The 14,704-nt window shown below is 44.6% G+C and overlaps 1 protein-coding gene across 1 annotated transcript in view; it reads left to right on the top strand.

Moving 5' to 3' along the window:
* LOC103657891 (integrin alpha-X) overlaps positions 1-14,500 on the top strand; it is a gene marked incomplete at its 5' end in the record, with an annotated part of 51,271 nt that extends 36,771 nt beyond the window's left edge. The window contains 10 exon segments of the mRNA XM_008685342.2: positions 9,493-9,609; positions 9,699-9,778; positions 9,862-9,945; positions 12,116-12,194; positions 12,305-12,412; positions 12,516-12,599; positions 12,804-12,917; positions 13,058-13,159; positions 13,422-13,532; positions 14,108-14,500. Coding sequence (XP_008683564.1) covers positions 9,493-9,609; positions 9,699-9,778; positions 9,862-9,945; positions 12,116-12,194; positions 12,305-12,412; positions 12,516-12,599; positions 12,804-12,917; positions 13,058-13,159; positions 13,422-13,532; positions 14,108-14,206 — 978 coding nt within the window. The 3' untranslated portion in view covers positions 14,207-14,500.
* Positions 14,501-14,704: the final 204 nt, after the last annotated feature.

Below are 14,704 nucleotides of genomic sequence, written 5' to 3'. Positions count from 1 at the left end.
TATTTTATTTTATTTTATTTATTTGTTGAACAGAGAGAGAGACACAGCGAGAGAGGGAACACAAGCAGGGGGAGTGGGAGAGGGAGAAGCAGGCTTCCTGCTGAGCAGGGAGCCTGATGCGGGGCTCGATCCCAGGACCCCAGGACCACGACCAGAGCCAAAGGCAGATGCTTAACGACTGAGCCACCCAGGTGCCCCTAGTCAAACTTTTCTTAATTAAGCAAGAAAAGGAGGCTTAGAAGCCCAACCAAACCCCCCTTGTTGGAGGCAACTGAACGGGAGGAAGAAATAAGCTCACGTGCTATCACACACGAAGTACTCACCAAAAGGTGTCTGTCCAAACCAAAAGCGGTTTCCTTGCCACAAGAGTTAAATTAAACATGGAAGGTCAGTGGTGCCAACTTGGGGTGGTACCCCAGGGATTGTCCCTAGGACAAAAGAGCCTAGGCAGCTGTTTGGACTCATCACCAAACTCCCGTTACTGGCTGGAGAGTGGAGCAAAGAGCTCCTGGCTGGCTTGTCATATTTGTAACCAAATACAAGTCCATATCCCCAACATGCAGCAAAGCCAATCATTGAGACATTGAGTAAGGAAAGGGAGACTCGGGGATATTTAAAGGCAAATAAAAAAAGGGGTCTGGTTTTAGGGGAGAGAAACTACATGATTTCAGAATCAGATAAAGGCAGTTAATAAGTAGGGGAGGGTTAAAGTTATTTTGTTACCTGCCCTGCGAGGGGCTTCTGCATATGCTGTAAGGCAATCTATGACCAGAAATGGCATCCTTAGCATGATCCAAGCGTAGAGTTTTAAGCCCTTCTATGTCGAAAGTTCATCTGTTGTGCATTTGCACGTGGTCAAAGAGACAGTCAGTGGTCCTGATCAGTTCTGGCTAGTTTCTTGATGAGGCCTCGAGTCTCTGAAAAAAACCACTAAATCAACTATTTTGTTATCATGGTGTCGGGCAAGACAGTTATCTACAGAAACATGGTAGCAGGCTGCATTGGAGAACTAGCAAATTTGGGTAAAAATTTGCAGTTGCACTTATTAGTCCTGCTAACCCTTTGGTTACTGGTTTTCCTTCTTTCTATGAAGGACTAGACGGGTCAGCTTTGTGGGCCACATGGTGCCTGTCACATCTACTCAACTCTGCTGTTGTAGAGTGAAAGCAGCCATTGACAATATGTGTATGAATGAGCATAGCTGTCCTCCAATAAAAATTTATTTATAAAAATGGTGGTGAGCTGTCATTTGGCAATCCCTGTTCTAGAAGATAGAGCTAGGACAACAGGGAGTCAAAGAGAAACAGATTGTTTAACAAATATTTTATTATGAATTTTTTCTCTCTTTTTTTAGCATCTGTTTACATCCTTGTCTGGGTTTTATTTTAATTAATTAATTAATTAATTTTAGTATTTTATGTTAGTCACCATACATCATTAATTTTTGATATAGTGTTCCATGATTGATTGTTTGCGTATAACACCCAGTGCTCGTTACAACACGTGCCCTCCTTAATACCCATCACCAGGCTAAACCATCCCCCTCCCTCCTCCCCCCTGAAACCCTCAGATTGTTTCCCAGAGTCCACAGTCTCTCATGGTTTCCCCCCTGTTCCCCCCCTTCAGTTTTCCCTTACTTCTCCTAATGTGCTCCGTGCTATTGCTTATGTTCCACATATGAGTGAAACCATGTGATAATTGTCTTTCTCTGCTTGACTTCTTTCACTTAACATAATCTCCTCCAGTTCCATACATGCAAATGGTGGGTATTCATCCTTTCTGATGGCTGAGTAATATTCCATTGTACATATGGACCACATCTTCTTTATCCATTTGTCTGTTGAAGGGCATCTCGGTTCCTTCCACAGTTTGGCTCTTGTGGACAATGCTGCTATGAACATTGGGGTGCATGTGGCCCTTCTTTTCACTACATCTGTATCTTTGGGGTAAAAACCCAGTAGTGCAATTGCTGGGTTATAGGTAGCTCTATTTTTAACTTTTTGAGGAACCTCCATACTGTTTTGCAAATTGGCTTGCATTCCCACCAACAATGTAAGAGGGTTCCCCTTTCTCCACATCCTTAACAACAATTGTTGTTCCCTGTCTCATTAATTTTTGCATTCTAACTGGTGTTAGGTGGTATCTCAATGTGGTTTTGATTTGAATTTCCCTGATGGCTAATGATGTTGAACATTTTCTCATGTCTGTTAGCCATTAGTATGTCTTCTTTGGAGAAGTGTCTGTTCATGTCTTCTACTCATTTTTTGACTTGATTATTTGTTTGTTGGGTGTTGAGTTTAAGAAGTTCTTTATAGATCTTGGATACCAGCCCTTTATCTGATAAGACATTTGCAAATATCTTCTCCCATTTCGTGGGTTGCCTCTTAGTTTTGTTGACTGTTTCCTTTGCTGTGCAGAAGCTTTTTACCTTGATGAAGTCCCAAAAGTTCATTTTTGCTTTTGTTTTCTTTGTCTTTGGAGACGTGTCTTGAAAGAAGTTGCTCTGTTGAAGAAGTTACTGCTTATGTTCTATTCTAGGATTTTGATGGATTCTCATCTCACATTGAGGTCTTTCATCCATTTTGAGTTTATCTTTGTGTATGGTGTAAGAGAATGGTCGAGTTTCATTCTTCTGTATATAGCTGTCTAACTTTCCCAGCACCATTTATTGAAGAGACTGTCTTTTTTTCCATTGGATGTTTTTTCCTGCTTTGTCAAAGATTAGTTGACCATAGAGTTGAGGGTCCATATCTGGGCTCTCTATTTTGTTCTATTGATCTATGTGTCTGTTTTTGTGTCAATACTCTGCTGTCTTGGTGATCACAGCTTTGTAATATAGCATGAAATCAGGCAATGTGATGCCCCCAGCTTTGTTTTTCTTTTTCAACGTTTCCTTGGTGATTCAGGGTCTTTTCTGGTTCCATACAAATTTTAGGATTGTTTGTTCCAGCTCTTTGAAAAATGCCAATGGTATTTTAATAGGAATGACATAGAACATGTAGATGGCTCTGGGCAGCATAGACATTTTAACGATGTTTATTCTTCCAATCCATGATCACGGAATGTTTTTCCATCTTTTTGTGTCTTCCTCAATTTCTTTCATAAGTGTTCTGTAGTTTCTAGAGTATAGATACTTTACCTTTTTGGGTAGGTTTATTCCAAGGTTTTTGGTGCTATTATAAATGGAATTAATTCCCTAATTTCTCTTTCTACAGTAGAAAAGCACCTGATTTCTGGCATTGATTTTGTATCCTGCCACATTATTGAATTGCTCTATGAGTTCTAGTAATTTGGGGGTTGCGTCTTTTGGGTTTTCCACATAAAGTATCATGTTATCTGCAGAGAGAGAGAGCTTGACTTTTTCTTTGCTGATTTGAATATGTTTAATTTCTTTTTGTTGCCTGATTGCTGATGCTAGGACTTCTAGTACTATGTTGAACAATAGTGGCTTGAGTGGGCATCCTTGTCGTGTTCTGATGGGGGGTGATTGAGGGAACGTACAGAGTCCAAAGTATTAACCACAAGACAAGCAAGATGTACCCGTTTTATAGGGACCCTAGGGTTGTCATCCTCTTGTTCTCCCGGCCTTCTTCTGGGGGAGGGGCATGCTGTGCTGTTTCTCATGCAAACCTGTCTCAGCAGAGTTCCCTGCCCCCGGTGGGGGGGGGTGGGCTCCATGGAAATTGGTTTTTTGAGCTTTTGTTTTCTGGGGGCTTTCTGAGTCTCTTTCGGGAGTCAGAGCAGAAATGACTGCACCCAAACCTCTGACCCAGAGCAGAGAAATCGTGGTCCTCTCTTCACTCAGCCTTGCAGGACACACTGTCTCCACTTCTGTCCGCACTGCTAAAAACCACAGCCTTCTGCCGCGGTGCGCCCCAGAGCGACTCTCCCAGAGGTCGATCCCTGGGCCGGGGGTGTCTCTGCCCTTTGTGCTTCTGGAACCTCAAGCCTCCCAGGTTTGCATGCGTGCACACCTGCAGCATCTGGATCCTGCCTGGGGCTGCAAAAGCCTTTTCCCTGCTGCTGCTGGTCTGCAAGTCTACGTGGGGTTCCCAGCCCCGGACACTTTTGTGCTCTGGTGTTACAGCACCTTCCCAGCGCCGGCTTCTGGTGGCTCCTCCCCCTGCTGTTCATCTTCTGATATCTGCCCGCAGCATCACGGCTCCGCCCTTCATACTGTTGAGGCTGTGGGATGTAGGTGAGGTGAGGTGGGGTGGAGCCCGAGCCGATGACCAAGAAAGAATTCTTGAGACGTTTTTGGTGCAAAATGGTGGTTTATTTAAAGCACGGGGACAGGATGCGTGGGCAGAAAGAGCTGCTGCATCGGGGTCATGAGGAGTGGCCCATTATATACTCTCAAGTTGGGAGGGGGTTAGGGATAGCGCAAGTCTCTAAGGAATTTTAGAAGCAAGGTTTCCAGAACCTTGAGGGGGCTAGCTGTTGTTGGGAAAAGGTCATTTATTACTGTCTAATAAAACCTGAGTCATGAGACCCTTCAGATGTGTATTGGTGGGCCATATGCTTGGGGAATGATTGCCAACCCGTAACTTGGGTGGGGGGGCGGTTAGAGATAAAGGAAGTTTTCAAAGGAATATTTATATGTGAAGTAGACTTACAGGATACTGGTTGGGGGGGGGGTGTCAGGCTAGGACTGCCTTTTGCCCCTAATGAAGTATCAGCATCAAGACAGCGGAGTTCCTAGAGGAATGTCACCATGCCTGTTTCAAGGACTTGTCAATGGGCTGTAGGTAGTAAGGAAATGTAATAATTTTTCTTCTGCCTTTGTTTTCCCACATCAATACCTCATGACAGTGGGAGATTTTCTGCTTGTAGAGATCCAGACATATATCTTTACATCTCAGCTGATTTTGTGGGTGTTCAGAATGGTTTGGTAGATATCCAGCTAGATTCGGGGGACCAGTTGAAATAGGGTCCCCTACTCTTCCGCCATCTTGCCTCTCCCCTCCTATTATGAAATGTTAAACATTTATAAAAATAGAAAGTAGTTCAACAAGCCTCCCCAAAACTTATCATCCCGATTCAACAATTATCAACATTTTACTACATTTATTTCATCTGAGTTTTTTCCACTTTGCTGAAGTATTTTAAAACAAACCCAGATATCATGTCATTGCACTCCTCCCTATTTCACTCTATAGTTCTGGACAGTGGGGACATCTTACATCGTATTCAATAAAGTGAATGATTCCTTGGTATTTAGACCATAATCTAATTTCCTCAATTGTCTCAAAAATATATATATATTTTTTACCTCTGGTTTATTTGACCCAACATCTAAACTACCTTTATACTTTCATTTGGTTGGTTGATCTCCTATGTCCCTCTTAGGCTAGTACTGTTCCCAATGGGAGCATGTTTTGACTTATGTATGAAGGAATGTACTAGTGATGTGGTTTTGGAATATAGGTGAGGTTCAGTGGGATGGAGTCCAGAGCTGACGACCAAGAAAGAACTGAGACATCTTTGGTGCAAAATGGTGATTTATTAAAGCATGTGGACAGGACCGTTGGGCAGAAAGAGCTGCTGTACCGGGGTTGTGAGGGGTGGCTGATGATTGGGGGAGGTAAGGAAAAAGGGAAGTTGAGAAAGTCCTTTCATATGTTAAAGAAGGTTCACAGGATACCAGAGGCCAGGGTTGTCAAGTTAAGGTTATTTTTCCCTCTAGCAAGGCATTCACATGAAGATAGTTGGGAGCTTCCTGGAGGAACGTTATACTCTGCCTGCTTCCAGTATCTATCAATGGGCTGCAGGTTGTAAGGACATTTAATTGTATCTACATTCCCTTCTGGAAGCTGCGTTACTGATAGAAATGCTTTGTTTTTGTAGGTCTGCTAAGACATGTGTAAACTGAGGGAGACTCAAGTCTTGCAGGATTGTGAGCTCTAAGTTAACTATTTGTTTTCCTTTCCTTAGCTTTAGGGCAGCCAGGAGTGCCTGAAGAATGTCACATATGTCCCTTCTGGGGGGGTGGTTGTGGGATGTCAGATTCTGCTTTGTCCTCAGCTTGCCTTCTGTTCCCTCATCACACCCAGAGAGAAGTCTCAGAAAGCTATCCAAGATGAAATCCATTCAGTGATCAGACAGATGACAGCTGTGGTGACATTTGTCACTTTGGGAAGTTTCTTGTTCCTTTGATTTACTGATTTTTAAAGACAAAGATTTGATTGTACCTGCAAAATGGGAAGGGTCGGGACCACAGCTTATTACCAATTCTGAGAAAGTCTGTCTTCGTTCATTTACTTCGACTGATGAGGTCGGGGATATAGGTGAGGTTCAGTGGGGTGGGGTCCGGAGCCGACCACCAAGAAAGAATTCTTGAGGTGCCTTCGGTACAAAATTGGTGGTTTATTAAAGCATGGAGACACGACCCGTGGGCAGAAAGAGCTGTTTTTGCTGCCCAGTGTTGTGAGGGGTGACTGATTATATACCATGGGGTTGGGGGAGGTAAGGAAAAAGGGAGGATTCAAGAAAGTACTTTCTAATGTTAAAGAAGACTCGCAGGATACTGGATATCTGGTTATGGTCAAACCAAGGCTGTCGCTCACTCTAATGAGGCACTAACGTGAAGACAGTTGGGAGTCTCCCGGAGGAATGTTACATTCCTCCCATCACAAGTCCTTGTCAATGGGCTTCAGGTTTAAAAGAAATTCCATTTTATTTACATTTCCTTCCGCCTCAGCCTCCCTCAATTTTACGGAGGGGATGGTCATGTTAGGGCTTCAGGAAACTGAATTATGGGTCTCTGGAAGTTAGGCTATTGATAAGAAAGCTGCTTCCTTGTAAATCACTAGGACATGTGTAAACTGAGGGAGACTCAGGTCTTGCAGGATTGTGATCTCTGAGTTAACTTTGTTTTCCTTTCCTTAGCTTTAGGGCAGCCAGGAGTGCCTGAGGAATGTCACGTACATCCCATGGTGGGGGGGTGGGGGTGTTGTTTGCAGGGTGTCAGTTTCTGCTTTGTTCTCAACTTGCCTTCTGTTCCCTCATCACTACCATCCACAGAGTAAATAGGATGGTGGCCTACAAAATTCCTGTCAATGACAGGATGAGATAAGGACATGATGTACTTTTAATTCTCAGATGTGCTTTTCCTGAAACCAAGTCAACTATAGTTGATACATTTTGTTTCATTGGTTAATTTTTAGATGGGGAAAGCTTAACATTATACTTCCATTGAATTGTGCATAATTGTTCCATTTTTTGGTACCTGTATGACTTTATACAGGGTTGACGTAAATTACTGCACATTGCTCAAAAGGGAACTAGCAGATTACATTAGCATTGTTATGTCAGTTTCTTTGGAGGTGGTAACAGTAGATGGAAAACTTTTGCTATAAAGCTAAATGCCTTCTTAAATCAGAACTTTTGGTCAAGTACCTTGACTCAGATTATAGGTAGGGAGATATTTAAATATAAAATACAGCAGAAGAAGTCTGAATATTCAGAGACTTCGTCTAGATCCTAAAATTATCTAATGATAACCTATAAGTAATGAAATATTGCTCCTATTAGGTCCTTTTGCTATTTATTTCATTTGTATATTTTCTATATTGAAAACATTTCTGATTATTTGATTTTAATTTTTATAACTTGAACCTACAAAGCTATATATATATTGCCACTGTTTAAATTCCTGTGATACAGAACTCTTAAAATTTTTTTTAACGTTTTATAAAATCAAGCCTTTTTAAATATTTATTTCATAGATTTTATTTATTTTTTTAAAGATTTATTTATTTATTTTAGAGAGAGAGCAAGCATGAGTGGGGGGAGGGGCAGAGGGAGAGAAATCCTCAAGCAGACTCCCCACTGAATGTGGAGCCCAGCTTGGGGCTCGATTCCAGGACCCTGAGGTCACAACCTGAGTGGAAAACAAGAGTCAAACGCTCAACCAGCTGAGCCACCCATGCACCCCTTATGACGATGTCATAAAGTTAAATATGTATGTTTTTAAAAAAATACACTTGTCAGCAAAACTAAAAGGCAACCTATGGAATGGGAGAAGATATTTGTAAATGATTTATCAGATAAAGGGTTAGTATCCAAAATCTATAAAGAACTTATCAAACTCAACACCCAAGGAACAAAAAATGCAGTCAAGAAATGGACAGAAGACATGAACAGACATTTCCCCAAAGAAGACATACACATGGCCGATAGACACTTGAAAAAACACTCCACATCACTTGCATCAGGGAAATACAAATCAAAACCACAATGAGATACCACTTCACACCAGTCAGAATGGCTAAAAGTAACAAGACAGGAAACAATAGATGTTGGTGAGGATGTGGAGAAAGGGGACCCCTCTTACGCTGTTGGTGGGAAAACAGACTGGTGCAGCCACTCTGGAAAACAGTATGGAGGCTCCTGAAGAAGTTAAAAATAGAGCTACCCTATGACCCAGCAATTTCACTATTGGGTATTTATCCAAAGGATACAAACAGTGATCTGAAGGGGCACATGCACCCAAATGTTTATAGCAGCGATGTCCATAATGCTAAAATATAGGAAGAGCCCAGATGTCCAGTGACAGATGAATGGATAAAGAAGATGTGGTATATCTATAATGGAATATTACTCAGCCATCAAAAAGAATGAAATCTTGCCATACACAATGATGTGGATGGAGCTAGAGTGTATTATGCTAAGTGAAATAAGTCAGAGGAAGACAAATACCATATGATCTCACTCATAGGTGGAATTTAAGAAATAAAACTAATGAACATATGGGAAGGGAAGGAAAAACAAAATAAGATGAAAACAGAGAGGGAGAAAAATCATGAGAGACTCTTCACTCTAGGAAACAAACTGAGGGTTGCTAGAGGGGAGGTAGGTGGGGGGGATGGGGTAATTGGGTGACTGGCATTAAGGAGGGAACTTGATGTAATGAGCACTGGGTTAGTTATATGCAATTGATGAATCACTAAATTCTATCCCTGAAACTAATAATACAGTATATGTTAACTAAGTTGGATTTAAATGAAAAATTTTTTAAAAAATACAAAAAATACCCTTATCAGTTGGTGGCATGCATTGAAGTATTTCTGTATAAAATGAGGTGATATTCAGAATGTGCTTTAAATTTTTCAGAAAAAAAGTGGCAAAGAACGGAATAAAATAAGAGTAGAAAAATGTTGGTAATTTCAATCGAGTGATGGGAACATGAGGGGATTGACTTATCTAGTCTGTCTCTACTTTTGAGTATGTTTCAAAATTTCCATGACAAAAAGCTTTTTTAAAAAGAAGAGTAAATAAAAAGGGGGTAAACTCTAATAAATCTGGCATTTCTATTAGGATGACGTTGGACTACATAGTGTCTAAGGATTTTTATTTTATTTTTTTAGTGTCTGAGAATTTTTTTAGAAACATAATCTTAAGGTAGAACCAGGTAACTGTCACTACTTCATGGTGTCTCTTCGGAACATGAACAAATACTTACCTGCCTTTTTGCCACCTGTCCCTTCCTAGAACCAGCTGCAGCCACACTCCCCACGCCTGACCTGTGATGGCGCCCCAGCCCAGGGCCAGAGCATTCAGAGCACCCGCTGTAGCATCAACCATCTCATCCTCCAGGGGGGTAACCAGGTCAGCCTCGGGTCTGCCCACCCCCCGCTCTCCTGCCCTCACCCTATCTCACTCCTTGGTGACCTCCCTCATGACTGCCTCTTCCTTAGATCACCTTCCTGGTCACCTTTGATGTCTCCCCCAAGGCCATGCTGGGAGACCGGCTGCTTCTGACGGCTAATGTGAGCAGGTGAGCTGGGGGTACTGAGACCTCCTTGCCCCCAGACTCCTCCTCTGGGGTCCTTGCCAACTAGGCTCTTCCTCTTTCTGCAGTGAAAATAACACTCCCAGGACCAACAAGAGCACCTTTCAGTTGGAGCTCATGGTGAAATATGCCATCTACACCGTAATCAGCAGGTACCATACCATGACCCCTCCATCACTCTGATGGGCCTAGGGAAGGGTTTCAGCCCCTGCAGCAGTTGAACCCCTGGGATATTCAGGTTTTATCACCACCCTTTCTATTGGTAGATGATACTGCTAGCACTTACTAATCAAGTATAGTGTTTATTGTGGGGCTAGCTACGATAATAATTGTGATACTATTACCATTACATCATACATTTAATAGAGGTTACTGTTCTTCTTTTTTAAAGATTTTATTTATTCCTTTGACACACAGAGAGAGAGAGAGCACAAGTAGGCAGAGCGTAAGTAGAGGGAGAGGGAGAGGGAGAAGCAGGCTCCTCACTGAGCACAGAGCCCAATGCGGGGCTCAATCCCAGGACCCTGGGATCATGACCCAAGCCGAAGGCAGATGCTTAACTGCCTGAGCCACTCGGCCGCCCTGAGGTTACAGTTCTTAGAAGTCCTTCTTAAAAGCACCAAGATTGTCCTGGGTTTCCTGAGAAATGTGAGACATTTTCCTGTCTTGAGGTTCTTACAGCTTTGTGGGGGAGTGAGGTTCCCCTGATCCAAGGCAGAATCTCGTCAAGGAGCTCTCTGTGGTTCTGCACCCTGAGGCTATTATGAGTTTCCAAGAGCAGCTAGAGACGCCTTCAGGGGAGCCTCAGCTGAATGTTGAAGAGTCCAGAGCATTGAGCTTAGCCCGTGACTCTCAAAGGAGCCCTCGGCATTTGGCGTTGGTGTGAGACAATTCTTCATTGCAAGGAACAGATTGACACCCTGTAGGGCTTTTAGAGCTGCTGTTCCTCCTTTTCCCAGTCCCCTTTGAGAGGTATGGGGAGAATTGAGCTGCTTGCCGCAGGGGCCGAGTGTCAGGGAAAGGCTATATAAAGGAAAAAGACCTTAATTCTGCTCCAGGAGGGATAATAGAGGAGGTGTTTAAAATTCAGGAGTCCAATCATCTATTTGAGCATACACTTTCCTTCAATAAATACCTTCCTAGCCGCTGCTATGTTCTAAGCGCAGGGCTAGACTTGCTTTCTGTAAATTCATTGGACATTCAACAAAAGTTTATTGAGCCTCTATTATGTATAATCAAACCAGACGTAAGGACCTGCCCTTGTGCAATGTGTGCTCTCATGACGTACAAGCCCCTGTGGCTTAGTCTGGTTCATTCCCCTGTACTAGTTCTGCCCTTGTGACTCATTGGACATCCTCTTCCTTCCCAGGTTCACACTCTAATTCACACCTCCACACCAGGAGCTCTCAGCGGGCCAGCCCGGTGCATGCCCTGAGCTTGCTTGCTCAAGTGTGCACTGGGGACCCATAGCAAGGCCACACTACCTCTAAGTGTATGTGGCCCTACAGTTCAGCTGCGTTCTGCTGATTTGACTCTGTGGGTGGGGACATTTAGAGAGGCCCATGGGATGAGGCTGGGGCATTTTGGGGGAGTTCCTCACAGAGGAGAGATGAGAGTTCAGAGTAGAAGTGGTCTAGAATTAGGACTGTGCAGGCAAAGGACAGGTACTTAAGAAGTGGAGCAGGAAGAGGCAGAGGTGAGACCACCCACCTGTTCAAGGGGTCAGGCTGGGCACTGGGTCTCCACACATGGGCCTGGGAGGGCCTTAGGAGGAATTGTTACGCTGAGATCCAGCCAACAGTCTACTCATAGACCTTCCTTCACCTCTAAGCCCCAGTCCCAGAAAAGCCAAGGAAACAGGAGAGGAGAGAAAGCCTGTGGGAGGCCACACGGGGGTCGTGATCAGTAGACATTTGTCAACAGCATCAACCTGAGTCTCTCCAAAACTCTGCTGTGTCGCATATGCATATCCAGTATCCTCTGGGCCTGTGAAAGCCAGAAAGGGAAACTAAGTCACAGAGAGGGATGGCCTGGTCCCTGCTCCCCAGGGAGTCAATGGCATAGCTCTGGGTCCCTTTCACTGTAGTCCTGCCCAAGCCCCTGGGCAGCTTTCTCTGTTGGGAGCTTCTGCAAGAACCTTGCACTCAGCTTGAAGCCTAGCCCTGCTCCATAAACACTCCCATTATCCAACATCAGCCATAGACTTCATTGAGGGCCACCCCAAGGCCCCACTGACTACCTATCCTGTCATGCTGCTAGCCAGAACCTCTTTAGGCGACCCCCGTGGAACTTAGAATCCATCTATGCCTCTTCTCTCACCAGCCATGAACAGTCCACCAAGTATCTCAACTTCTCAGCCTCAGACCAGAAGAAAAGCAGCCAGGCTCAGCATAGATACCGGGTAAATGATGCTGACTTAAGAGCAGGGGCTGTGGCAGGGGGCTGGGAGCCAGCAATTAGGGAGGAAAATGGGTTTTGGCATGGTCTTTGCCCTCAATGCCCTCTGTGCAGGTGAACAACCTGGGACAAAGGGACCTGCCGATCAGCATCATCTTCTCTGTGCCTGTGGAGCTGAATGGGGTACCTGTGTGGACAGAGTTAGAGGTCTTCCATCCCCAGGTACTGCAGGGCTGTGCACAGCTCATGCCCTTGACCTGAGTTCTCTGTGTCCCTCATGAATCCCTGATGGCCCCATTGAGATGCCTGCTGTATCTTTTCCTAGAACCCCTCCATTCAGTGCTCTTCAGAGAGAATAGTGCACACAGAGTCTGACTTCCTAAGGCACATTCAGAAGAATTCTCTGCTGGTAAGGAGGGCTCTGGGCCATTTCCACTTTAAGCCACACATGAGAGGAATTTAATTCAAGAATTAGTATTACATTTAGATGGCTGTCTGCTGAACAGCCCTCTTGAATTCAGATGGGGCTACTCCTCTCGTATCAGTCAGTTTCATGCTGTCTTCTACCTTTAAAACCACCTTTCTCTGGCGGATGTTACTTCTCTGTTCCTAGAACTGCTCCATCGCTGACTGTCTGAGGTTCCAGTGTGACTTCCCCTCCTTTGGCATCCAGGAGGAACTGGACTTCATCCTGAAGGGCAACCTCAGTTTTGGTTGGGTCAGCCAGGTGTGTGGGCCCAACAGCAGTCTTTTCCCTGAATTCAGGTGGTACCAAATGTGTCTGTGGCCACCCTCAAACCAGGACTTTATTTGAACTCTGAACCTTTCCCGGAGCTAGTCCCCAGCTCTTGCCCTTTTGTATTGCAGACATTGCAGAAGAAGGTATTGGTGGTGAGTGTGGCTGAAGTCACATTCAACAGGTCCGTGTATTCCCAGCTTCCAGGACAGGAGGCATTCTTGAGAGCTCAGGTAGCGACTCTGTGGTAGGAGTGGCCAGGCTGGTAAGAGGGCCCCTAATGCTAAATCTGTGGTGCTGTGCGGGAGGCTCAGAAGCCTGGAGGGAGGAAGGATGATGGTCCATCAGCAGGAGAGTTGTCCCTAACCACATGAGTGTGTCTGTATCCCACTTTTTGGAGAAAGGGAAGGAGGGGAGGGAGTCTAAAGTTAAACCTAGAAAGAGTCTGGGATAGCAAAAGTTCTGGTACTTTCTGATGAGGTCACCTCCATGCAGATAGAGACGGTGCTGGAGAAATATGAGGTCTACAACCCCCTCCCCATTATTGTGGGAAGCTCTGTGGGAGGACTGCTGCTGCTGGCTCTCATTACGGCCATCCTATACAAGGTGAGTGTTTCCATCCTGCCATTGACACCACCAGCAATCTGATCCCGTTCTTTCTATAATGTAAGAAAGAGCTCAGCTTGGTTATAGGTGCATGTTCTTGCTAAGTCACTGCATGTGAGAGATCCCTTTCCACCTATGACGTCACCGGTTCCCAACTGTCCGCCATGTCCGTGCCTTCCTATCTGACTCTCAGGCCTCCTTGAATCGCTCTCCCTGTCTTTCCCACTCTCTTCTTCCTGTCTTTTGTACTCTCATCTTCCTCATACGTGTTTCCCTTCACGGCAAGTTGCCACATAAAAGCAATAGTTTGGGTTAGGTGTTGACACGCTACTGATTCTGTCTGTGACTGTAGGCAGTGTCTGATTCATGCTGGGCCTTGATCTCTCATTCTGAAGGTGATTCCACCCAGTTCACCAATCGTGGTAAAGTCTAATGACCCAGTGTGTCTCAAGATTCTAGCGCAGTGCTTGAACGAAGTAGGGGTTCCAGAAATCGTGATCCATCTCCCTCCCCAGCCATCTCTTTTCCTCTCTTCCACTGGATTTCCTGATTCTCTTTTCATTCATCCCCCACAGGTTGGCTTCTTCAAACGTCAGTATAAAGAAATGATGGCAGAAGCAAGTGGACAGACTGTCCCAGAAGATGGGACTTCAGGCCCTCAAGTTGCCCAATAAGAAACTACCTCCTATTGTCCCTTGGACCTGTTATCCTCTGAGAGGTTTCCTGGCCCTCTTACTCCCACCCAAGTTAGGCCTGCAGGGGGAGAAATGTTGCACATGAGGGAGGCTAGTATCAGGCTGCTTTCTTCCTCTGGGAGGATGCAATGTGTCCACACAAAGTGCCTCACCTGGGAAGGGCCATTCGTCTTATCACAGCTGTAACTGGAAACCCCAGAACAGGATCCTGACCATGCCCCTGGGTGGAATTGATTTGGATTTCTCCTTAGAAATACATGAACAGTAGCCTCAGGCTCCAGTCTCTCTTGCTTCACTTGCCACCAATGATCTCCAAATAGAAGGAGAAATAAAGAGTTTCCCAGGCCACAAAAACTAAAGGAATTTGTGACCAATAAACCAGCCCTGCAAGAAATATGAAAGGAGACTCTTTGAGTGGGCAAAGGATTAGAAAGGAACACAGAAAATATCCAGAAACAATGGGAAAACAAGCAATAA

This window comes from Ursus maritimus, unplaced genomic scaffold (assembly GCF_017311325.1).
Source record: "Ursus maritimus isolate PB19 unplaced genomic scaffold, ASM1731132v1 scaffold_2, whole genome shotgun sequence".
In the NCBI taxonomy this organism is placed as follows: domain Eukaryota; kingdom Metazoa; phylum Chordata; class Mammalia; order Carnivora; family Ursidae; genus Ursus; species Ursus maritimus.
This window is presented reverse-complemented; position numbering and strand designations above follow the sequence as displayed.